Source organism: Leuciscus leuciscus (genome assembly GCF_965113295.1).
Source record: "Leuciscus leuciscus genome assembly, chromosome: 6".
Taxonomy (NCBI): Eukaryota; Metazoa; Chordata; class Actinopteri; order Cypriniformes; family Leuciscidae; genus Leuciscus; species Leuciscus leuciscus.
Genome location: NC_138730.1, coordinates 1,968,935 through 1,993,742, shown reverse-complemented (window position 1 = coordinate 1,993,742; position 24,808 = coordinate 1,968,935). Strand labels below are relative to the sequence as shown.

The 24,808-nt window shown below is 40.8% G+C and overlaps 2 protein-coding genes across 4 annotated transcripts in view; one reads left to right on the top strand and one right to left on the bottom strand.

Moving 5' to 3' along the window:
* The window catches only part of LOC309501906 (uncharacterized protein), a 482,458-nt gene that overhangs the window by 394,739 nt on the left and 62,911 nt on the right, over positions 1-24,808 (top strand). For both annotated transcript variants that reach the window (XM_082174162.1, XM_082174161.1), the window contains one exon: positions 11,034-11,207. In XM_082174162.1, the coding sequence (XP_082030288.1) occupies positions 11,034-11,207 (174 nt within the window). The remainder of the gene's footprint in view (positions 1-11,033; positions 11,208-24,808) is intronic.
* Positions 4,759-7,900, bottom strand: LOC309501993 (uncharacterized protein). Of its 2 annotated transcripts, none has more exons than XM_082174305.1 (2): positions 6,121-7,900; positions 4,759-5,632 (listed from the first exon to the last, which is right to left on the bottom strand). In XM_082174305.1, exon 1 carries the CDS (start codon positions 7,489-7,491, stop codon positions 6,571-6,573), a length of 921 nt encoding a protein of 306 aa, XP_082030431.1. In that variant the 5' UTR covers positions 7,492-7,900; the 3' UTR covers positions 4,759-5,632; positions 6,121-6,570. The 2 variants fall into 2 exon arrangements, with proteins under 2 accessions (XP_082030431.1, XP_082030432.1); XM_082174306.1 differs by having other exon boundaries at positions 4,759-5,646; positions 6,186-7,900.

The following is a 24,808-nucleotide window of genomic DNA, read 5'->3' as shown; positions in this document are numbered from 1 at the left end:
CACTAATAGCGAGATACAACCACGATCGGATGATAAGAGCAAATCATTTGTGACTCTAATGAGAGCTGTCTCAGTACTATGGTACGGTCTAAATCCTCACTGAAAATCCTTGCAGATATCATTTCTTTCTAAAAAGGAACATAGTTGTGAGGATACTGCCTTTTCTGGTCTCTTTGACAGAAAAGGTAGATTCGAGATCAGCCTATAATTCTGTAGGATCAAGTTGCGTTTTTTTAACAAGCGGTTTAATCATAGCCAGCTTAAAAGTTTTCGGTACATATCCTAGTGACAAAGATGCATTAATGGTATTAAGAAGAGGATCTGTGACCTCTGGAAGCATCTCTTTCAGTAGCTTAGTCGGTAGAGGGTCTAACATACATGTTGTCGATTTAGATGATTTAACGAGTTTAGTAAATTCTTCCTCTCCTATAGCAACGAATGAATCAAATTTTTCTTCAAGGAGACCACAGTGCACTGCCTGATGCGATACTGTAGTAGATGGTTGCATAGTTATAATTTTCTCCCTGATATTATCAATCTTGTTAGTAAAGAAGTTCATGAAGTCATTACTGCTGTGTGTTGCTTGGAAACGTCTGGGGTTGAGGATTTATTTTTCGTTAGTTTAGCCACTATTTCAAATAAATTTATTTTCTTCTAATAGGTTTGAAAAATAAGCAGATCTAGCAGCTTTTAATGCCTCTCTGTATGCAATCGAACTCTCTTTTCATGAATTGCGAAATACGTCTAATTTTGTTTTCTTCCAGTTGCGCTCCATTTTTCTGGCTGCTCTCTTAAGGGCCCGAGTGTGCTCGTTGTACCACGGCGTTGGGCTATTTTCTTTAATCTTCTTTAACCCTCTGGGGTCTGAGCTGTTATCTGGCCCTGGAGGTGGTCTGACATGCTCTGACATTTGTGCTTATTTCTGTTACTTGTGACATTGTCATGGCTAAAGTCTTATTACACTGTATTTAGCACAAACTCTGCTACAATAATGTATCAGCAGCATGTATGTAAAAGTTTGTAGATAATGACATTTATGCGTGGTTTGTGAAAATATCAAAAAAAAATTGTCACTGAAATAAGGCCATGAAACCCATACTGATTATTTCTTCACAAGACTTTTGAAAATTGTATCACGTAGCCTAGAATATTTGCTCCAAAACTATGTGAAAATCACCCTTACTGCTCATTCAGATAAGACAATATATATACAATATATACACAACAAATGACAAAAGAGCACATTGAAAACAATGATCCAAAGACAGAGACCTTTGTGCCATTCCTAAAAACATTGTACATACCTTTCATTTCCAAGGTGTTTGATTTTCACTTTACCATGTTCATATACAGAGACTCATGTGAATGTTGAAGTCAGCAGGACTCAGTGGCATCTTTTCCCTGAAAGAAAAGAAAAAAAGTGAACACACTGGTATCAAGAGAAACTAGGCCTGCACGATTTTGGGAATAAATTTTAGATTTTTCTGGTTAAAATTGCTTTTTAAAATTCACAGAATACACACACAAATGTTTCCAACAATATATAATATAATGAACACCATGTTTGTTGTGCCTTGTAGGCATAGGCTATGCGCAGTGCTGCATCGTTCATATCATCGTTATGATGATATGAAATGAGATAATAGTAAAAACATAAAGCCTAATGTTTGGTGCGTTTTGCTTTTCAAACGCGATCGCGCTCCAAAATATGATACATTCAAACGCACAGCATGCTCCAAAATATGAAACATTATGGTTACCATATTATACATATCTACGTTTGAGCAGATATCCACAAACAGTATTTAACAGTAAACACGGGTCTAAATATTATAATATTCACCATATATCTAGCAACAGTTCAACTGCAATGTGAAGTTTATGCAACAATAACAAACTAATAAGTAATAATTTCTTACCTTACATCTTTCTTGTCTTCAAATCGCGTTCTTCTTCTGAGGTAAATCCAATGTAAGCTCACGGCGCGTCTTTCAAACTCGACGAAAAGCAGAGACTTGTGAAGTGTTTTGGTGTTTTGTTTTTGAGGTAACGAGGGCGTTCGCGTTCCATGTGGAGATTTGCATGTGAATCTCTTTTGCGCGAGTGGGCGTGGTCAAATTAAAAATAATGAGCAAGCGTTTGAGAAGCTGGACATCTTGTTGGTTTTATACAAATTACTTAAACAGAGAATATTTGTTTTCAGTTTGAATCCGATCATTTAAAAGTACACACTTAAATGTTTATAAAGGTATATGGCTCATAAATGTGTGAGAAGTATTCGCTGAGTTTTGTTTCAGTTTATAGACGTGCTCAAGAAAAAAAAGTTCACCGCGACGGAGAGGCAGAACGCACACCCTGTTTATTTTCTTTATTTTACAAAAGCACAATGTTTTGATTTGATTGTAAGTGGACACATACAAAAGTAGAAATATCACAGATTCTTGACCATAAATGACGGAGCAATTTAAGTTTATTGTGCTACAATGTGAAGAAAATCCAGCAAAACGCGGGGGCGCGTTTGCCGACCCCAGAGGGTTAAGCGCAAAGGAGCAACTGTGTCTAAAGTGCTGGAAAAGAGAGAGTTAAAAGTTTCTGTTGCAATATCTAGTTCTTCTGAGCTATCTGGGATGCTGAGATGATGAAACTGATTAGGAAGATTATTAATAAAGCAATCTTTAGTGGCAAAAGTCAAGTCAAGTCAAGTCAAGTTTATTTGTATAGCGCTTTTCACAATACAGATTGCATCAAAGCAGCTTCACAGTATTAAATTAAAATAATACAACAAAGTTTGTTTCAAGAGGAATTTATTGATTGATAAAATTAAATTAAATATCCCCAAAATATCCCCAACTGAGCAAGCCAAAGGCAACAGTGGCAAGGAACCGAAAAACTCCATCAAGTGACCTAATGGTGTCCTAAAACTCCATCAGGTGCCTTAATGGAGAAAAAAAACCTTGGGAGAACCCAGGCTCAGTCGGGGGCCAGTTCTCCTCTGGCATTGGATAGAGGCCGGATTGTAGTTTGAACTGTAGGATTATATGAATGCCTGGCTGAAGAGATGCGACTTTAATCTAGTTTTAAACTGGGAGAGCGAGTCTGAGCAACGAACAGTATCAGGAAGACTATTCCAGAGTTTTGGAGCCAAATGTGAAAATGCTCTCCCTCCTTTGGTGGTTCTGGATATCCTAGGTATGACCAAAAGCCTTGAATTTAGTGATCTCAAAGAGCGCGATGGATTATAGGGCGATAGAAGATCCGTTAAATAGACTGGAGCTAAGCCGTTTAGGGCTTTATAAGTCAGTAGCAATACCTTGTAATTAATACGGAACTTTATAGGTAACCAATGCAGTGATGATAAAATCGGTGTTATATGATCATATTTTCTTGATCTCGTAAGAACTCTAGCGGCGGCATTTTGGACTAACTGTAGCTTGTTTATTGAGGATGCAGGACAACCAGCTAATAAAGCATTACAGTAATCCAGTCTCGAGGTCATGAATGCATGAACTAACTTTTCTGCATCAGAAACTGATAGCATATTACGTAGCTTAGCAATGTTTCTAAGGTGGAAAAAGGCTGTTTTTGTAACATAAGAAATATGATTTTCAAAAGACAGGTTGCAATCGAGTATAACACCCAGGTCTTTTACTGTAGAGGATAAAGTAACAGGACATCCTATGATGTTAAAGTTGTATTGTGCGAGGTTTTGTGGGCGGTTTTTTGAACCGATAAGTATTACCTCTGTCTTGTCTGGATTTAATAAAAGAAAATTACGCGTCATCCAATCTTTTATATCTTTAACACACTCTGTCAATTTGGAAAATGTAGCGTTTTCATCCGGCCGTGATGAAATATATATTTGAGTGTCATCAGCATAACAATGGAAACTAATTCCATGTTTCCTTATAATATTTCCAAGTGGCATCATATATATTGAAAATAACAGGGGGCCTAATACAGATCCCTGCGGCACTCCATAGTTTACTGGAGTTATGATCGATTTTTCTCCATTTAAATAGACAAAATGGTAGCGGTCAGATAGGTATGATTTGAACCAGCTTAGTGCTTGTCCTTGAACACCAGTATAATTTTGTAGTCGATCTAAGAGTATTGTGTGATCTATAGTATCGAACGCAGCACTAAGATCAAGTAAAACTAGTATTGAGATACAGCCTTGGTCAGAAGCTAAAAGTAAATCATTTGTGATTTTAACGAGCGCAGTTTCAGTGCTATGATGCGGTCTGAATCCAGACTGAAACTTTTCATAGATATCATTTTGTTGCAAGAAAGAGCCCAGTTGAGCGGACACCACTTTTTCTAATATTTTAGACATAAATGGAAGATTTGAAATGGGTCTATAATTTGCTAGATTATTATGATCTAATTGTGGTTTCTTAATGAGAGGTTTTATAACTGTCAGTTTAAATGTTCTTGGAACATGACCTAAAGATAAAGACGAGTTAATAATATTGAGGAGAGGCTCTTCCACTACAGATAACACTTCTTTCAGTAGTTTAGTTGGTATAGGATCTAATAAACATGTTGTTGTTTTAGATGAAGTGATAAGTTTATTTAACTCTTTTTGTTCTATAGTTGTAAAGCACTGTAATTGTTCTTTCGGGGTGATAATTGAAGCTGAATTGTAAGGCGCGATTGAAGATTGAACGTTTATAATTGTGGTTCTGATGCTTTCTATTTTCTCAGTGAAGTAGTTCATGAAATCATTACTACTGAACTGTAACGGGATATTTTGTTCGGGTGACGTCTGTTTATTTGTTAGTCTAGCCACGGTGTTAAATAGAAACCTTGGATTGTTTTGGTTGTTTTCTATTAGTTTGTGGAGGTGCTCAGCCCTGGCCGCTTTTAGGGCCTTTTTATAACGTGACATACTGTCTTTCCACGCGATTCTAAAGACCTCTAAATTAGTTTGTTTCCATTTACGCTCTAAAATACGGGTTTCTCTCTTTAAAACATGCGTAGTATTGTTATACCATGGTGCTTTATTTTTCTCTCTGACCTTTTTTAATTTAATAGGTGCAACCACATCCAATGTTCTAGAGAGAATGGTGCTCATAGTGCTAGTTAGTTCTTCTAGTTCATCTGTTTGTTTGGGTTCAGGCAGCAGCTGAGACAGATTAGATAAGCAATTTGAGAAATTATCTATGGTGGATGGGAGGATTGTTCTGCCTGGTTGATAACGCGACGCCGCATGACATATTACAGCAGTACGTAATATGCAAGTTACCATGTAGTGATCAGTGACTTCATCACTTTGTGGAATGATATCTATATCGGTTGGATCGGTTCCGTGTGATATAATTAAATCGAGTGTATGATTAAGACGATGAGTTGGTCCGGTGACGTTTTGCTTGACCCCAAATGAATTTAATAAATCTGTAAACGCAGCTCCTAACGCATCATTTGGATTATCTACGTGTATGTTAAAATCTCCAACAATTAATGCTTTATCGACATTGACTAATAGGTCTGAGAGAAAATCTGCAAACTCTTTTAGGAAATCAGCGTAAGGCCCTGGCGGTCTATATACGGTAGCCAAGGCTAGAGATAATAGGGATGTTTTTCTAACATCTAAGAGCGTAACATTTAGTACAAGTACTTCAAATGAAATAAACTTATAGGGAGCAACTGTGTCTAAAGTGCTGGAAAAGAGAGAGTTAAAAGTTTCTGTTGCAATATCTAGTTCTTCTGAGCTATCTGGGATGCTGAGATGATGAAACTGATTAGGAAGATTATTAATAAAGCAATCTTTAGTGGCAAAAGTCAAGTCAAGTCAAGTCAAGTTTATTTGTATAGCGCTTTTCACAATACAGATTGCATCAAAGCAGCTTCACAGTATTAAATTAAAATAATACAACAAAGTTTGTTTCAAGAGGAATTTATTGATTGATAAAATTAAATTAAATATCCCCAAAATATCCCCAACTGAGCAAGCCAAAGGCAACAGTGGCAAGGAACCGAAAAACTCCATCAAGTGACCTAATGGTGTCCTAAAACTCCATCAGGTGCCTTAATGGAGAAAAAAAACCTTGGGAGAACCCAGGCTCAGTCGGGGGCCAGTTCTCCTCTGGCATTGGATAGAGGCCGGATTGTAGTTTGAACTGTAGAACCCGTTTTCTGAGTAACATTTAGAATATCTTTATAAATGGTTGCAACACCTCCGCCACGGCCAATCAGACGGGGCTCATGCTTATAACAGTATCCAGGAGGAGTAGACTCATTAATACCGAAATAATCATTTGGTTTAAGCCAGGTTTCAGTAAGGCAAAGTACATCGAAGCTATTATCTGTGACTATTTCATTTACAATAACTGCCTTAGGTGTGAGTGATCTAATGTTTAGAAGACCTAGCTTTAGAAATAGTTTTTGTTTACTAATAGCAACATTTTCTGTTTTAATAACAATTAGATTTTTCCTAGATCCTGCATTAGATTTATTATTTGATCTCACTAAACGAGGAATAGACACGGTTTCTATGCAATGTTCTACACTAGTATTTATATCAGTTGAATTGGTGCAGCAGAGACTATGATTTGGACTTTTGGTTACTAGTCAAAGGGTATTTAACATTTTGGAGATGTTATCTGACAGAAGATCCGCTCCGAATCTGCTTGGGTGTAAGCCATCAGCACGGAAAAGCCTAGGACGCTCCCAAAACAGATTCCAATTATTTACAAAGAGCAGTTTCTGCTCATTGCACCATGACATTAACCATTCATTTAGCGCAAATAATCTGCTGAATTTTTCATGCCCTAGTCGGTACGTGGGAAGCGGTCCTGACACAATGATCGTTGTTTCAGGCGATGTGCTGCGTACCGTATCGATTAGATTCCTGAAGTCTTTCTTCAGAATCTCCGTCTGGCGCAGCCTGATGTCGTTCACTCCCGCGTGCAGGACCACAGTTCCGACGCGCTCGTCACCGTTCAGGATCTCGGGAACGCGAGCAGCGATTTCAGAAACACGAGCACCAGGGAAGCAGTGACTTTGCACCTTACTTGTACCTAACGTAGCGTGTACGTGCCGAACGATGGAATCGCCGATGATCACAGCATCGCGTTCTGTTTCGCGTAGAGGGGAGAAGCGGTTTTGTGTCGATAACTCGAAAACCGGGAGGGTCGGAGAAAGTCTTGGTCTAAACCTGACTCGCGTCTTCCGCTGCGGAACCACCCAGGCTTCGTTGTGGCGTGTTGGAGCCGGAGTGAACGAGACCATGGCTGATTGCGACCGATGCTGAGGAACGCACGGAGTAGACGCGGTCGGAGTCAGCGGGTTAGTAACATTAAACACTGATTTGTGTGCGTCGGCGCGTGATGTTTCAAGAGCCAAACACCGGTCTCTCAGCTCGGCCTGTCTCAATAAAAGGTTGTGGATCTGTTTCTCAACAGCTTCCAGCTCAGACTGCAGTGCGTGAAGCTCAAATGTGTCCTCACCTGCACCAAGCGGTAGACTACTTACATCTGATATATTCGCCATTTTAACAGATGGACAGTGAGTTAGCAACGAAGCTACCAGTGATGCTATCAATATTAATACTAATTTATATTATAAGTTTGTTTGTAAATGAGTGTGGAGAAGACGCGTTCAGCCGTGATCCACGGACGTAACCTTTAAGAGTATGCAGCGTTGGATCACTAATAGGCTTGAGACGCGTCTGCTCAACAGTCCGCGTTGTAACTATGAGGTTTTTTAGTGGTAGGGGTGTAGAGTAGACGCACGATAGGCGAAAAAAAGTGTTTGTTTATAAGTGAGTGTGGAGAAGACTCGTTCAGCCGTGATCCACGGACGTAACCTTTAAGAGTATGCAGCTTTGGATCACTAATAGGCTTGAGACGCGTCTGCTCAACAGTCCGCGTTGTAACAATGAGGTTTGAGCAGTAGTGCTTCTCAGTGAGGAAGAGTAGAAAATGTTCGTTGTAAGCGGGTTTAAAGAGAAAAATCAAGAATTATAAATCAAATCGATAGAGCTCCAAAAACAACAACGCATTCAGACGCAACGCATGATAATGACAGGACAAGACATTATTCACCGTGTTTGTTGAGTGTTTCTTATTCACCTGAGCTTTTATGAACTCAAAGGCGCGAGAGAAAATAAATAAATAAAAATAGCTGAGCGCACGGGTGGCGCGTTAACAGGCTAGCGAATTACTAGCGTGTTATGCGTCAGGGTTGGGTAAGCTGTATTTAGTAGTAATATAAACAACTAGAAATTGTAGTAAATGATGGTTCAAAACAAGGAAATACGAGGCTAAGACGGAGCTTACAGCTCCGAAGCAAACACACTCACAGCAGGCAGCGAGAAAAATCAAGAATTATAAATCAAATCGATAGAGCTCCAAAAACAACAACGCATTCAGACGCGACGCATGATAATAACAGGACAAGACATTACTCACCGTGTTTGTTGAGTGATTCTTACTCACCTGAGCTTTTATGAACTCAAAGGCGCGAGCGCGCGAGAGACAAATAAATAAATAAAAATAGCTGAGCGCACGGGTGGCGCGTTAGCAGGCTAGCGAATTACCGTGTTGTGCTAGTAGCAACGGAAGCCAGCGATGTTGGGCAAGCCGTATTTAGTAGTAGTATAAACAACTAGAAATTGTAGTAAATTCTGGTTCAAAACAAGGAAATACGAGACTAAGACGGAGCTTACAGCACCGAAGCAAAAACACTCACGGCAGGTGTTTAGAATACAGTAAGAGCAGTGTATGAGTGTACAGTAAGAGCGGTCTAGGATAAATATGATAGGTCTAACATATTTGTAACACGGAGTCGACTTTGCAGCCTTGGCTAAATAAAGTTTACACGAGACTAGATAATGATCTGAGATGTCATCGCTCTGCTGCAGAATTTCAACGGCATCAACATTTATTCCATGTGATAATATTAGATCTAGAGTATGATTACGACAATGAGTAGGTCCTGGCACGTGTTGTCTAACTCCAATAGAGTTTAGAATGTCTTTAAATGCCAATCCCAATGCATCTTTTTCGTTATCTACATGTATATTAAAATCACCAACAATTAGTACTTTATCTGCAGCCAATACTAACTCTGATAGAAAATCAGCAAATTCTTTGATAAAGTCTGTATGGTGCCCTGGTGGCCTGTATACAGTAGCCAGCACAAATGTTAAACGTGATTTATCATTTACACTAGATAGTGTTACATTTAGCAACAACACTTCAAAAGAATTATATTTAAAACAAGACTTCTCAGTTATTCTGAAGATATTACTATAAATTACAGCAACACCTCCCCCTTTGACTTTCAGACGAGGTTCATGTTTATTCTTGCGGGGTGGACTCATTTAAAGTAATATAATTGTCTGGTTTTAGCCAGGTTTCTGTCAAACATAGCACATCTAGGTTATAATCTGTAATCATATCATTAACAATGAGTGCTTTTGAAGTAAGGGATCGAATATTCAGCAACCCGAGCTTTATCATTTGTTCATCCGTATTATATCTGGTTTTTTTATTTGTTGAACATCAATTCAATTTTTACCCTTGAATGGGTTTAGGAGTTTTTTGTATGTCCTAATTCGGGGAACAGCCACAGTCTCTATATGATGATAGCTAGGTGAAAGAGGCTCTATGTGATGGGATTTATCTGACCTTGGTGACGTGAGACAGCTAGCCGACGGTCGGTTTAGCCAGTCTGTCTGCTTCCTGACCTGAGCCCCAGATTGTCATGTTTGAGCTCTAAGACTATGTGCCATATTACTAGAGAGAAGAGCAGCACCATCCCAGGAGGGATGGATACCATCTCTTTTCAACAGGTCAGGTCTGCCCCAAAAACTTTTCCAATTGTCTATGAATTCTATATTATTTTGCGGACACCAACTCGACAGCCAGCCATTGAGTGAGGACAATCTACTAACTATCTCATCACTCCTGTGAACAGGAAGGGGGCCAGAGCAAATTACAGTGCTTGACATCGTACTTGCCAGTTCACACACCTCTTTAATGTTATTTTTTGTGATCTCCGACTGGCGGAGTCTAACATCATTAGTGCCAACGTGAATAATAATCTTAGAGAATTTACGATTAGCATTTGCCAGCACTTTTAAATTTGCTTTGATGTCAGGCGCTCTGGCTCCCGGCAAACATGTGACTATGGTGGCTGGTGTCTCTATTTTCACGTTCCGTGTAATAGAATCGCCAATAACTAGGGCACATTCAACAGGATTCTCAGTGGGTGTTTCACTGAGTGGGGAGAATCTGTTTGATGCTGTAATCGGAACAGAAGAGTGGCGTTTTGTCCCATGACTATAGCGTCTCACCGTCACCCAATTGCCCTGCTGCACGGGCTCTGTAGCCGGAACCAAACAATGTACAGAGTTCACTAAGCTAGTCGCATCCAAAGCAGTATCTATAGCCCTTGCACTCTTACAATTAACCTCGATTAAAGTTTGGATGCGTGAGTCTAGTTCTGAAATATTCTCCGCCAGCCTGACTATCTCCCTGCATTTATCACATGTAAAACCTGTGCTGGCAGAGAATGTACTGAATGTACCGGCTATGCTATTCATGTTACATGAGGTGCAGGTGACAATAAGAGGAGAAGATGTCATGACTCACCGTGTTTGTTGACTGATATTCACCACAGTTTTTTGATGAACTCGTAAAAGGCGCAGGAGGGAAAAAATGTATATAAATAAATAAAGAGCGCACAGATGGCACGCTAACAGGCTAGCGAATTACTAGCGTGTTGTGCTAGCAATAATGATTTAGATTGAAGCTAGCGATGTCAGGTTAATGTGTGATGTTGATTAAGTTATATTTAGCAGTATAAATAACAAGGAATGATAGTAAATAATGATTAAAACATAAAGATACGAAGCTTACAGACGCAAACCAATGCAACGCAGCAGCAGAAGCCAAAGAACTAGTGTGAAGAACTAAGAACTAGTGTGACTGGGTTTTAAAACAGACTATTGGAAACTAAATGCTGCTGTAGCTCTTCAATAAGATGATCGTCACAGATGTGAACTATTGTTATTTCTCTGTCTTCAGTCTGAGTTATTGCAGTATTACAGAGAAACAGAGTCTCATCCTGACTTCAGCTCTGAAATCAAACCCGTCACACCTGAGAGAGCTGGACCTGAGCGGGAATAAACTAGGAAACACAGGAGTGAAAAACCTCAGTGATCTACTGATGAACCCACAATTCAAGCTGGAGAAACTACAGTTAGTATCATTATACTGTACAGCAATTACAGTGTGACTGAAGTTTATTTGAAAACTTATGTTTCATTGTTTATAGCAGTGCACTTTCTGGGTTTTTTAAACTAAAACACTTTATACTCAATATCTCACAATAAGTCTGAGTTCACATTATATTTGTGTAAAATTCTTCACATTCATGATTTGTTTGTAAGATAATCTCTCTTCCTCTGTTTGTGTCTTTGCAGTCTATATGGCTGTGGCATTACAGATGTTTCTTCTTTAACTCAGTCTTTGACTAACTCAAAAGCACTGCAGTTTTTAGAAGAGCTTGATCTGAGTTTCAATAAGATAGGAGACTCACAGCAGCGGCTCAGAGACGAGCTACGAGACTCAAACTGTGTCCTGAGGTGAGGAAACATCACTGAGATTTTAAAGAGATCTTCATTTATCTCTGATATGTGAACAAACCTTTCAAATATTCATGAAATTAAATTACGATTAAGCTTTATTGCAACAAAGGGTTTGTGTGAGAACAAAATGTGAAGTTATTGAAATGTTTAACACAAAGGAGGAAAGAGAAGAAAAGCTCACTGTCACAGCTTTATACATCAACACCTGCTTTATTAACTGTGTCAGTAGAAGTGAATCATTTCAGTGTGAAAACAGACTTGGTCAGATTGTAGGAAAACGCTGCACTCCTGCTAAAATCAGTGCAGTTCCAGCTTCAGCTCACAGCGTCCAGCTCACATGAGAAATGTCTCTGTCTCTAGTGTGTTTTTACTGTGACAAGCAACACGTCACACTACTTTACACTTACTTTACTCTCAGTTATTTACTAAGAGCCTACAAACATGTTTAAACTAGAGGACAAACGGCTTTAACTAAAGGTTTGTGTTTGAACTCAAAATAACATTTGTATTTGCTCCCTGTGGTTTATTCCATACGCCGTACACTCATTAGTTTCTCCTTTACAGAGACTCAATAGGAGTCGCACCGACACACACAGACAAACATATGAACATGATTCATGCTTTACATCTATTATATAAAAAAAAAATATATATATATATGTATGCAAGATCATGTAAAGTCAGTAATCTGATTACAGGAACTCAATGTAACTTATTTTTTCTAAAACAAACTCTAATTGAAATATTGCAACTAATTTGCACTTTGTTCCACTGAACACTATTTTCTGATTGACCTTATCCAGGACAAGCTGGAAATGAACACGCTCAAAACAGTGGAGAGTATTGTGGACTTCAGGAGAAACACCCCAGCATTATTCCCACTCACCATCATGAACAGCACTGTGGAGTCATTCAGGGTCCTGGTCTCTACATCTCTCAGCACCTGAAGTGGGACAATCATATTTGCTCTATTGCAGAAAAGGCCCAGCAGAGGTTGTGCTTTCTTCATCAACTGAAAGAGTTCATCCTGCCACAGGCACAGATGACACAGTTTTACTCAGCTGTTATGGAGTGTGTTCTGTGCTCTTCTATAACTGTCTGGTTTGGGTCAGCCAGTAAATCAGACTGAAGAAGACTGTAATGGACTGTTAGGACGGCTGAAAGGATCATTGGTGTGCATCTGCTCAACCTTCAGGACTTGTCCATCTCCAGAGTGAAGAAACGGGCAGGAACATCATCACAGACCATCTCACCCCGGACACGACCTGTTTGCTCTTCTGCTGACGTTACAGATCTCTGTGCACTAGAACATCTAGGCACAAAAACAGTTTTCCCCCCACGCTTAAACAGCTAACACAGCAATTACCAGCTGTTTTATCATTCATTCTCAGTACTCGAGAGAGAGAAGCAATAATTAGATATTGTGTAAATACAAATGTAGATTTGCAGTTATCATTGTGTCTCAATATGTAGAATTTTTAGGTAAAATCATACCAAATATTGTATTGTTTTATATTGTATTGACAACTCATCAATTAATATTTACTGTCGTTATATTCTGCCTAATTTTATGTTTTTAAATAAACACTGACAAAACTGACAGTTTAGAGGAGCGCACAAGCTCACAGCGGGGAGAACATTAGCAATGAAGCTTACTTGACAACAACAGTTAATATATCAATATCCTAACGAATAGAAATAGCCTGTATAGTTGTAATGTATAGTTATCGTCATCTTTCCGTCTCTTATGTGAAAGCCTGATCTGTATACCGTTTACATGTGCGTTAGCAGCGACCTTTTACAGTTTTACATCATCAAATTGCAATCATATCGGTGAAATTTTGTGACTACAGATCGAGTCATAGAATGTGATTATCGGCCGATACCGATCTGCGATCAATCGATTAGAGCATCACTAGTAAATATTATTAAGGCATCTTTACACAGACGAGTTATGCGTGCGATAACTGAGACTTAGCTCTGAGTTTATCAGGACAGCGATTGGGGTCCGCCCTCGTCCCCCTGTTGTGTACGGAGGGTTGTCATCAGGAAGCCATAAATAACTATGTAAATTACAGTCACGATGCGACAGAAGTAGCAACAAGTCCTGCATGTCACCAGAGAGAATTCATTCAAAAAATTATTTTACGATACTGTTCAGTTTATTTAAAAAAATATATATTTTCATTTAACACCATTGTATTAGCTTTCTCATTCAAACACGATTCATTGCGTTAATGACTTGAAACAGTTGCGTTTGGCTTAACTCAATATTTTCATGTTGAAGGAACATGTTTCAGTGAAGTAGACAAAAATAACATTTGATGCTTGTTCAATTTACTTAAGTAAATGGAGTTAATCCAACATGATTCTTTTCAAGCATTTTACTTAATCCATTTGAGTTGAGATTACATAAATGAGTTTAGTTGTGTTAAAATAGCAATATAGAAAACTAGGATCAGGATTTCCCCTTCCCATCATGCTTTGCATAGGACTGGATAGGGGGGTGTACATTTTGAAATAAAATGTCATTGTATGTGTTTTTTCATCATGATAAAAAAATGGTGACTTGTTAATGTTTAATGTTCTTTTATGTTTATATTTAAAAGAGTTTCTGATACGTTAGTGTTTTTTGGAGTTTACCTTTGTGATGAAGTGTAGAACATGTGCTTGGGGTGAGGACGTGCTAACAATAATTAAAGTTTTAATATAAAAACAACTACTTTAGGCATGCATTTGATGTAACAAAACCGTCTTCTAGCAAATACCTAACATTAAGAGTCTTTGCGGAGTAAAGATTTTGTAAAAGGATTTCTTATTACATAACATTTATAATAATTGTTGAACGCATTCACTAAATAAACGAATCAACATTTCATGCTTTCCTCTTTCTGGCAGAGCGGGAAGGAAGGATTTGAACAGAGAGATACGAATTGCGGCAGGTTAGAGTGTTTTGGATTGCATAAAATAATAAAAGAAACAAACAAATGCATGGTGAAAGAAGTGGTAGACAGCAGAAGAGGGGATTGGGATGATTTTTAATTAAACTTGCGAATGGCCGTTTGTCACGGATCGCACAAGGAAGAGGGCAAAGCGGATCCAAAGTGCAGTGATGAGTTTATTATATAGGGCAATCCAAAATCATAGTCAAAACAGGCAGGGTTCAAAGTCCAGACAGGCAATACAAAACAATAAACAGGCTACAGGCAAGAAACACGGGAACACAAGCGAGGTGACATAAAACAATGATCCACACAGAACATGAGACAAACAGGGCATTAAATACAAGAACAACGAGAGACAGCTGGGTGATTACAAATACCAACACCTGGGTGTAATCACGCAGACAGGGATAGTGGGACATGTAGTTCCTGTGAATGACACCGTGGGGAAAAGGAGGACATCTAGTGGATACCCGGGGAAACACAACCAGACACTGTGACATAACCCCCCTCCTACGGAGTGGCTCCCAGACACTACAAGACAAGACATGGAACAAAACAAGAGATCAGGAGGGAGGTGGCACGGTGGAGGATCAGGGGGAGGGATGGAGGGCCAGGTCCGTGAAGGGAAACAGACACAGGGGGTAGCAGATAACTACGGGACCAGGGCAACACAGACAGTACATCAGGGCAACAGGGTGAAACAAACAGTCCGTCCGGCGACCGAGGCAGAGCAAGCAGTTCATCGGGCGGCCGGGGCGAAGCAAACAGTCCATCCGGCGACCGGGGCGAAGCGAACAGTCCCTCGGGCGGCCGAGGCGAAGCGAACAGTCCATCGGGCGACCGGGGTGAATCAGACCGTCCATCGGGCGGCCAGGGTGGAGGCTCTGGAAACCTCTCTGACTCTGGATCAGCTGGGCAGCCTACTGGCTCCTGCTCAGGATCAGCGGGGCAGGTCACTTGCTCAGGATCAGCGGGGCAGGTCACCTGCTCCGGGTCCACTGGGCAGGTCTCTGGCTCCGGGTCCGCTGGGCAGGCGATCGGCTCCGTCTCCGGATCAGCTGGGCAGGCGATCGGCACTGGCTCAGTGCTGGGCTCTGATGCTTGATCGCTCTCTGGGCTGGGCAGCGGCGATGCGCTCTCTGGGCTGGGCAGCGGCGATGCGCTCTCTGGGCTGGTATGCTTCCTCCATGCGTGCACCACCTTTATTCCATAAAATAGAAAGACGGCCCTCCTCACCATGACGGGAGTGATGACGAGCCGTTCCGGGATGCCTTTTGGGACAGCCGGCTGCACGGGCTTCGGGATAACAGCCGGCTGCACGTGCACGGGCTTTGGGATGACCGCCGGCTCAGGCACTGAAACTGGCACCGCCGGCTCAGGCACTGGAACTGGCACCACCGGCTCAGGCACTGGAACTGGCACCACCGGCTCAGGCACTGGAACTGGCACCACCGGCTCAGGCACTGGAACTGGCACCACCGGTTCAGGCACAGACACCACCGGCCCAGGAAAAGACACCACCGGCCCAGGAACAGACACCACCGGTCCAAGTGTGTGCGTAGCCCACACACACCACATGGCTGTGGTCATAATGGCCAGTGTCGCGGTCACTGAGGGCTCAGGAACAGACGGCTCCGGCTCAGAAACAGACACAGAAACAGACACAAGCACAGGCACAGACTCAGGAACAGACACTGGCTCCGGCTCAGGAACAGACACTGGCTCCGGCTCAGGAACAGACACTGGCTCCGGCTCAGGAACAGACACTGGCTCCGGCTCAGGAACAGACACTGGCTCCGGCTCAGGAACAGATACGGGCTCCGGACTGACAGCTGGCTGCATTTGCACGGACTTCAGAATGACAGCTGGCTGCACGTGCTTCGGAATGATGACTGGCTGTACGGGCATGGGCCTCGGGATGACAGCTGGCTGTACAGGCACAGTCTCCGGGGTGACAGAAGGCTGTACGGGCACGGTCTTGGACCCGTGGTCGAGGCCCAGAGGTTTCCTCCTCCTCCGCCGTCTCTGATGGCGAGTGGACGGCTCTGGACTGGGTGGAGCCCACGGCGGAGGGACCTCTGGATCAACGGGCGGCCAGAACGGGTGATGGGACTGAACTTCCTCCCGACCCCCTCCGCCTCCTCTGCGACCTCCACGAGTCCCGTGGAATTTAGCCAGTTTGGTCCCCTCGAAGGACTTGTCATGGCGGGGGGCGTGGTCCGACCCGAAGCTTGCTGTGGACTGGGAATCAGGGGTTTCGATGAAAAATCTTTCGTCCGTCCTCCGAGCCCACAGCGCAAAGCAGTCAAAAATGTTCATTCTGGGTTCTGGCTTACTGTCTGATGGTGCTGGCCATCTCCTCTCCTCTCCTCTGGCAGCGGGGAAATTGCGGCGGCCACTCATCCTGCTTGGATCCTAGTGGTGGTGGATCGTTCTGTCACGGATCGCACAAGGAAGAGGGCAAAGCGGATCCAAAGTGCAGTGATGAGTTTATTATATAGGGCAATCCAAAATCATAGTCAAAACAGGCAGGGTTCAAAGTCCAGACAGGCAATACAAAACAATAAACAGGCTACAGGCAAGAAACACGGGAACACAAGCGAGGTGACATAAAACAACGATCCACACAGAACATGAGACAAACAGGGCATTAAATACAAGAACAACGAGAGACAGCTGGGTGATTACAAATACCAACACCTGGGTGTAATCACGCAGACAGGGATAGTGGGACATGTAGTTCCTGTGAATGACACCGTGGGGAAAAGGAGGACATCTAGTGGATACCCGGGGAAACACAACCAGACACTGTGACACCGTTACTCTTTCACGTATCTTAGTATGTGGTGTGTGCATGTGTATGTGTGCGTGCCTAGGTAACACTTTATAATAACGTTCAGTTGTAAGTCATTTATAAGTGGTTAGTTAATGATGAACTAATCATTTACAAAACATTCATAAATGATTAGCAAGTGATATACTAACATTTTATGTATGTTTTGTAAATTCCGTTACAAGTCATTTACTAGTGATTAGTAAATGAATAACTAATTATTTACGAAACATGACTATGCGTTCATAAGTAATTAATAAGTGATATGTTAATTATTGTATGTATGTTTAGTAGATTCAGTTCTAAGTCATTTACAGTTAATTAGTAAATGATTAACTAATAATTTACAAAACATGAATATGCGCTTCATAAATGTTTAATAAATAATGTATTTTTGTGTGTGTGTGTGTATGTATGTAGCAATTAGATGGTGCAGAAAGTGTTGTAAATGCCTTGTATACACGTACAGATCATTTGTAACAGGTAAGTAACAGTGTTCAACACAATGATGTGTAAACACATGAATAAATCATTTAAAACACCCTTAATCTAAAGTGTAAACTATTCATCACTTGTAAATGTGTTACACATCATTCGTAGATTACCACTTCAAGAATCAATAAGGCATAAGATCAACGAGTCGTATCTATGAATGATGTGTAACACATTTACAAGTGATGAATAGTTTACACTTTAGATTAGGGGATGCAGAAAGTGTTGTAAATGATTTATTCGTGCATTTACACATCATCTATAACAGGTGTTGAACACTGTAGTGTGCACTGCAGTGTAAGTGCTGACTGGTGAGGGTACAGACAGCTGTCTTCTGTAGTGTGTAGTGTAGTGTGTAGTGTAGTGTGCACTGCAGTGTAAGTGCTGACTGGTGAGGGTATAGACAGCTGTCTTCTGTAGTGTGTAGTGTAGTGTGTACTGCAGTGTAAGTGCTGACTGGTGAGGGTATAGACAGCTGTCTTATGTAGTGTGTAGTGTAGTGTGCACTGCAGTGTAAGTGCTGACTGGTGAGGGTATAGACAGCTGTCTTATGTAGTGTAGTGTGTACTGCAGTGTAAGTGCTGACTGGTGAGGGTATAGACAGCTGTCTTCTGTAGTGTGTAGTGTAGTGTGCACTGCAGTGTAAGTGCTGACTGGTGAGGGTATAGACAGCTGTCTTCTGTGGTGTGTAGTGTAGTGTAGTGTAGTGTGTACTACAGTGCTGACTGGTGAGGGTATAGACAGCTGTCTTCTGTAGTGTGGTGTGTAGTGTAGTGTGTACTACAGTGCTGACTGGTGAGGGTATAGACAGCTGTATTTTGTAGTGTGTAGTGTAGTGTGTTGTGTTGTGTAGTGTAGTGTAGTGTGTACTGCAATGTAAGTGCTGACTGGTGAGGGTATAGACAGCTGTCTTCTGTAGTGTGGTGTGTAGTGTAGTGTAGTGTGTACTGCAGTGTAAGTGCTGACTGGTGAGGGTATAGACAGCTGTCTTCTGTTGTGTGGTGTGTAGTGTAGTGTAGTGTGTACTACAGTGCTGACTGGTGAGGGTATAGACAGCTGTCTTCTGTAGTGTGGTGTGTAGTGTAGTGTGTACTGCAGTGTAAGTGCTGACTGGTGAGGGTATAGACAGCTGTCTTCTGTTGTGTGGTGTGTAGTGTAGTGTAGTGTGTACTACAGTGCTGACTGGTGAGGGTATAGACAGCTGTCTTCTGTTGTGTGGTGTGTAGTGTAGTGTAGTGTGTACTACAGTGCTGACTGGTGAGGGTATAGACAGCTGTGTCTTCTGTAGTGTGGTGTGTAGTGTAGTGTAGTGTGTACTACAGTGCTGACTGGTGAGGGTATAGACAGCTGTCTTCTGTAGTGTGGTGTGTAGTGTAGTGTGTACTGCAGTGTAAGTGCTGACTGGTGAGGGTATAGACAGCTGTCTTCTGTTGTGTGGTGTGTAGTGTAGTGTAGTGTGTACTACAGTGCTGACTGGTGAGGGTATAGACAGCTGTCTTCTGTTGTGTGGTGTGTAGTGTAGTGTAGTGTGTACTACAGTGCTGACTGGTGAGGGTATAGACAGCTGTCTTCTGTAGTGTGGTGTGTAGTGTAGTGTGTACTACAGTGCTGACTGGTGAGGGTATAGACAGCTGTGTCTTCTGTAGTGTGGTGTGTAGTGTAGTGTAGTGTGTACTACAGTGCTGACTGGTGAGGGTATAGACAGCTGTCTTCTGTAGTGTGGTGTGTAGTGTAGTGTAGTGTAGTGTGTAGTGTAGTGTAGTGTGTAGTGTAGTGTGTACTACAGTGCTGACTGGTGAGGGTATAGACAGCTGTCTTCTGTAGTGTGGTGTGTAGTGTGGTGTGTAGTGTAGTGTAGTGTGTACTACAGTGCTGACTGGTGAGGGTATAGACAGCTGTGTCTTCTGTAGTGTGGTGTGTAGTGTGGTGTGTAGTGTAGTGTGTACTACAGTGCTGACTGGTGAGGGTATAGACAGCTGTCTTCTGTAGTGTGGTGTGTAGTGTAGTGTAGTGTGTACTACAGTGCTGACTGGTGAGGGTATAGACAGCTGTCTTCTGTAGTGTGGTGTGTAGTGTAGTGTAGTGTGTACTACAGTGCTGACTGGTGAGGGTATAGACAGCTGTCTTCTGTAGTGTGGTGTGTAGTGTAGTGTAGTGTGTACTACAGTGCTGACTGGTGAGGGTATAGACAGCTGTGTCTTCTGTAGTGTGGTGTGTAGTGTAGTGTAGTGTAGTGTAGTGTGTACTACAGTGCTGACTGGTGAGGGTATAGACAGCTGTGTCTTCTGTAGTGTGGTGTGTAGTGTAGTGTAGTGTGTACTACAGTGCTGACTGGTGAGGGTATAGACAGCTGTGTCTTCTGTAGTGTGGTGTGTAGTGTAGTGTAGTGTGGTGTGTAGTGTAGTGTAGTGTAGTGTAGTGTAGTGTAGTGTAGTGTGTACTACAGTGCTGACTGGTGAGGGTATAGACAGCTGTCTTCTGTAGTGTGGTGTGTAGTGTGGTGTGTAGTGTAGTGTAGTGTAGTGTGTACTACAGTGCTGACTGATGAGGGTATAGACAGCTGTGTCTTCTGTAGTGTGGTGTGTAGTGTGGTGTGTAGTGTAGTGTGTACTACAGTGCTGACTGGTGAGGGTATAGACAGCTGTCTTCTGTAGTGTGGTGTGTAGTGTAGTGTAGTGTGTACTACAGTGCTGACTGGTGAGGGTATAGACAGCTGTGTCTTCTGTAGTGTGGTGTGTAGTGTAGTGTAGTGTGTACTACAGTGCTGACTGGTGAGGGTATAGACAGCTGTGTTTTCTGTAGTGTGTAGTGTAGTGTAGTGTAGTGTGTACTACAGTGCTGACTGGTGAGGGTATAGACAGCTGTGTCTTCTGTAGTGTGGTGTGTAGTGTAGTGTAGTGTGTACTACAGTGCTGACTGGTGAGGGTATAGACAGCTGTGTCTTCTGTAGTGTGGTGTGTAGTGTAGTGTAGTGTAGTGTGGTGTGTAGTGTAGTGTAGTGTAGTGTGTACTACAGTGCTGACTGGTGAGGGTATAGACAGCTGTCTTCTGTAGTGTGGTGTGTAGTGTGGTGTGTAGTGTAGTGTAGTGTGTACTACAGTGCTGACTGGTGAGGGTATAGACAGCTGTGTCTTCTGTAGTGTGGTGTGTAGTGTGGTGTGTAGTGTAGTGTGTACTACAGTGCTGACTGGTGAGGGTATAGACAGCTGTCTTCTGTAGTGTGGTGTGTAGTGTAGTGTAGTGTGTACTACAGTGCTGACTGGTGAGGGTATAGACAGCTGTGTCTTCTGTAGTGTGGTGTGTAGTGTAGTGTAGTGTGTACTACAGTGCTGACTGGTGAGGGTATAGACAGCTGTGTCTTCTGTAGTGTGGTGTGTAGTGTAGTGTAGTGTAGTGTAGTGTAGTGTAGTGTGTACTACAGTGCTGACTGGTGAGGGTATAGACAGCTGTGTCTTCTGTAGTGTGGTGTGTAGTGTAGTGTAGTGTGGTGTGTAGTGTAGTGTAGTGTAGTGTAGTGTAGTGTAGTGTAGTGTAGTGTGTACTACAGTGCTGACTGGTGAGGGTATAGACAGCTGTCTTCTCTGAAACACATGGAGTCTTTAACCACTGTGCACCTGATGTGAACAAAACATTCAAAAAAATGTAACATTACTCATTAATCATTTATGAATGCATAGTCATGTTTCATAAATAATTAGTTAATCATTTACTAATCACTAGTAAATGACTTGTAACGAAATTTACAAAGCATACATAAAATGTTAGTATATCACTTGCTAATCAATTATGAATGTTTTGTAAATGATTAGTTCATCATTAACTAACAACTTATAAATGACTTACAACTGAACGTTATTATAAAGTGTTACCAAAAACGTTTTCTTAAAAAAAATGACACCTTGCACATGAAGATAGCACATTGTTTTAGAATTTTACAGTAAAAAAAAATCTAAATATGTGAAAAACACCTATTTTATCTTCAGGTTCTAAACGGTTAAACAATTGGATTATTTGTTTTAATTTTTGTTTGATATTAATTTTAGGATAATTAAACTTAATAGTTTTGGACAAAATTAAGAATGTTAAGATGATTCAACTAAATGGCATTGAATTAACCTTATGTAATAAACTTAAGTCTACTGAAATAAACAATGTTAATTAAATGCAACATAACCCAGTTACGTAGAACCTGTTGACATAAAAAGTTAAGGAAATCCACCATATTTTCTAACAAAATTTTTATTAAACATTACAAGATCAAACCATATGCACGGGTGAATTGTTCGCAATAGATCCATAACATGCATTTAGAAAGGACAGATAGGATGGAATTTCTTTTTGTACAAACTTTAAGTTAACTTTTATTAAAGATTAAAATGTTAAAGTTCAGTCCCTGAAGCGTTTATTAAATTGTTTATTAAATGTTGTGTAACACAGATATGGATATAATACCCAGCATTCGAAGGGGTTGTCCTCTGGAATTGAGGACAATCCACTCATTAGAGTCAGACTCATCGCTGCTTTGAAACAAAAAGTCAGTTTCGGACTCCTCACAGCGTTTGTTCATCAACTTAAGGTGGTGTTGGTCATGAAGTGTCTTGTTCCAGTAGGGTGATATGGATACGTTATCTCCAGGCTTTGGCACACGGTCCCGCACGTCTGGTGTCGGGCCACCCTACTTGTAAAAGTACCAATTGTTTCCACCAACCCTATTCAGATCTCTCCAAATTTGATTGTAAAATATAACCCAGTCTTTGGCAGGGGAAATCAGGCAGGGGTCCTGTGTTTAAGTTCTTCTTCAAAATATGCAATAGCGTAGTTTGACTGCGCGTGAGGCCTTGTCAAAAACAAATCCGCCTACAGAAACATCGGACATCAGAAACTCCTGTTTCACAAAATCTTCATCATCATGAAGAAACTTGGTCAAACGAATCCTCTGTTTTTCTGCTGTGCATAAGGAAGGTTTTCTTCTTCAACAGAACTTCTTGTAAAGCAAGAGTTGAGGAATGTTTTCTGCATTTTAATTACTGTATCGTAACCCTTAATTAAACACCATATTCAGTAGGTAAGGGGCCTGTAGGTGCGAAACATCCAAGGACGTGAGAGAAGAGAAGACCTAGAGTTCACTAACATTACATAGGAAACAGATATCCAGGGGAAAGTGTAAAGAAAACACCACACAAAACATTACAATCACACCCGGCATTACAATAAGATGCTGATGTTAAGAATGAAACCGTGGTAAACAGTTTAATAACAGTCTGATTTAGAAAAATTAGAACAAAATCAAAGAAACATAACTCAGTCTCCACACTGCTACAACTAACTGCTGTTTTTGGCCTGGCTTCATAGTCAAAACTGAGTGGTTTATATGTGTACTCACAGTCATGTGACGATACCAGAGCCGCTATCACTGGTAATAGCAAACTAATGTAACAGTGACATTCAGTAGATTATCTCTTCACTAGCATTTGGTAACAATTGAGCTGTGAGCTGATGCTAATCAATATTTATAATCGTGAACAATTAAGATATGTTAAACAGCTAAATGTCTGTTTTCTTATACGCCGTACACACTTTTGTAGTAAATTGAGCACTCGTGATTGTTGCATAAAGCTTATGAATGCATTTTATCCATAGCCTTTACAAGGGACAGGTGACGTTAGTCCTCAGTGTGATTGCATTATAATAATGAGGTACAGTCCCTCTAACAAATCTGACAGAATCTATTTATATATTGTAAAATGCATATTACAACTTATGGGAGGATCTGGGAGTGTATTGTTTCTGTCAACTTAAACTATTTGTATCGTTGTTGTTTGTTTAATTAATTCTTTTCTCTTTTGCATAAAGAACTAGTTCTTCAGCTCCTGGATGTTAAACACCACGAGGGAAATGATTTGAAATGTAGGTTTGTCAAAAGAAAAATCATCTGTTATCATGGTTTAGTTGTATTTTAAAACACTGCTTCTTCTTCAGACGTGATTGGTAGCATGATTCATGGTCATGGACAAAATACTGCTGGAATATTTTTGTATAAATAAGATCTAAAACGACTAAGTACAGTTTTTGCTTTAAAATGTTAAAGTTTTGAACAGATGCTGTTAAGTGAAAATAATACCTTAGGTTAAAGTTAAGCAAAATCATTTCTACCACACAGAAGTCTTCTAGGAAGATAAACAGAAGATACTATTTTAATAAAACTTTTAAGATTATGCTTTTAAATGAGTTTAGTATGAATGAAACTCTGGAAGTATATGCTCTGGAGCGCAGACTAACTTTACATATGCTGTGACATTGTGTTCCGAGGCTCGTCTGGTCTGTAACTCCTGCGTCTCTGTGAGCGTCTGAAGCTTCAGTTCACACTCCAGTTTATCCCTGGAGGATCTGGGGCTGTTTAGTTTATGACAACTGAAACTATTTGCTTTTTGGATTGTTTTTTATCATCGCATAAACTACTTCTTCTTCAGCGCTCTGAAAATGTATAAGGTGTTTTTATATTTATTCATTTATTTTAGCCAACTTATTTAACATCTTATTTAACAGTTTATTTACTAACTAAAACTGTTTAAATAAATGTTTGTGATGTTTGCTATTATTCATTGTGTTATACATTTTATTTATGACCATTTAATTTAAAATATAGATACGTTTATTTTTATAGAACCCTTGTGTGTGTGTGTGTGTGTGTGTGTGTGTGTGTGTGTGTGTGTGTGTGTATTATTAATTTGTGTGTAAATGAACTAAGCAAACCAAACTAAACAAAAAAAACATGACCTCTTCTAAATCTTCTTCTTCTTGGTTTTTAACGGTGTGTGGTAACCAGTGTTTTCGGTGCATTACCGCCACCTTCTGCTCCGGAGTGTGGAATAGAGTTTTATATTCTACTGTATGTATCAGCACTGTCTCCCTTATACAATCAAAGACTGCCTTACTATTTAT

What these genes read in the sequence shown, in the direction of transcription:
- LOC309501993 (XM_082174305.1), bottom strand. Translation starts at nt 7,491, where the DNA reads ATGGCGAATATATCAGATGTAAGTAGTCTACCGCTTGGTGCAGGTGAG.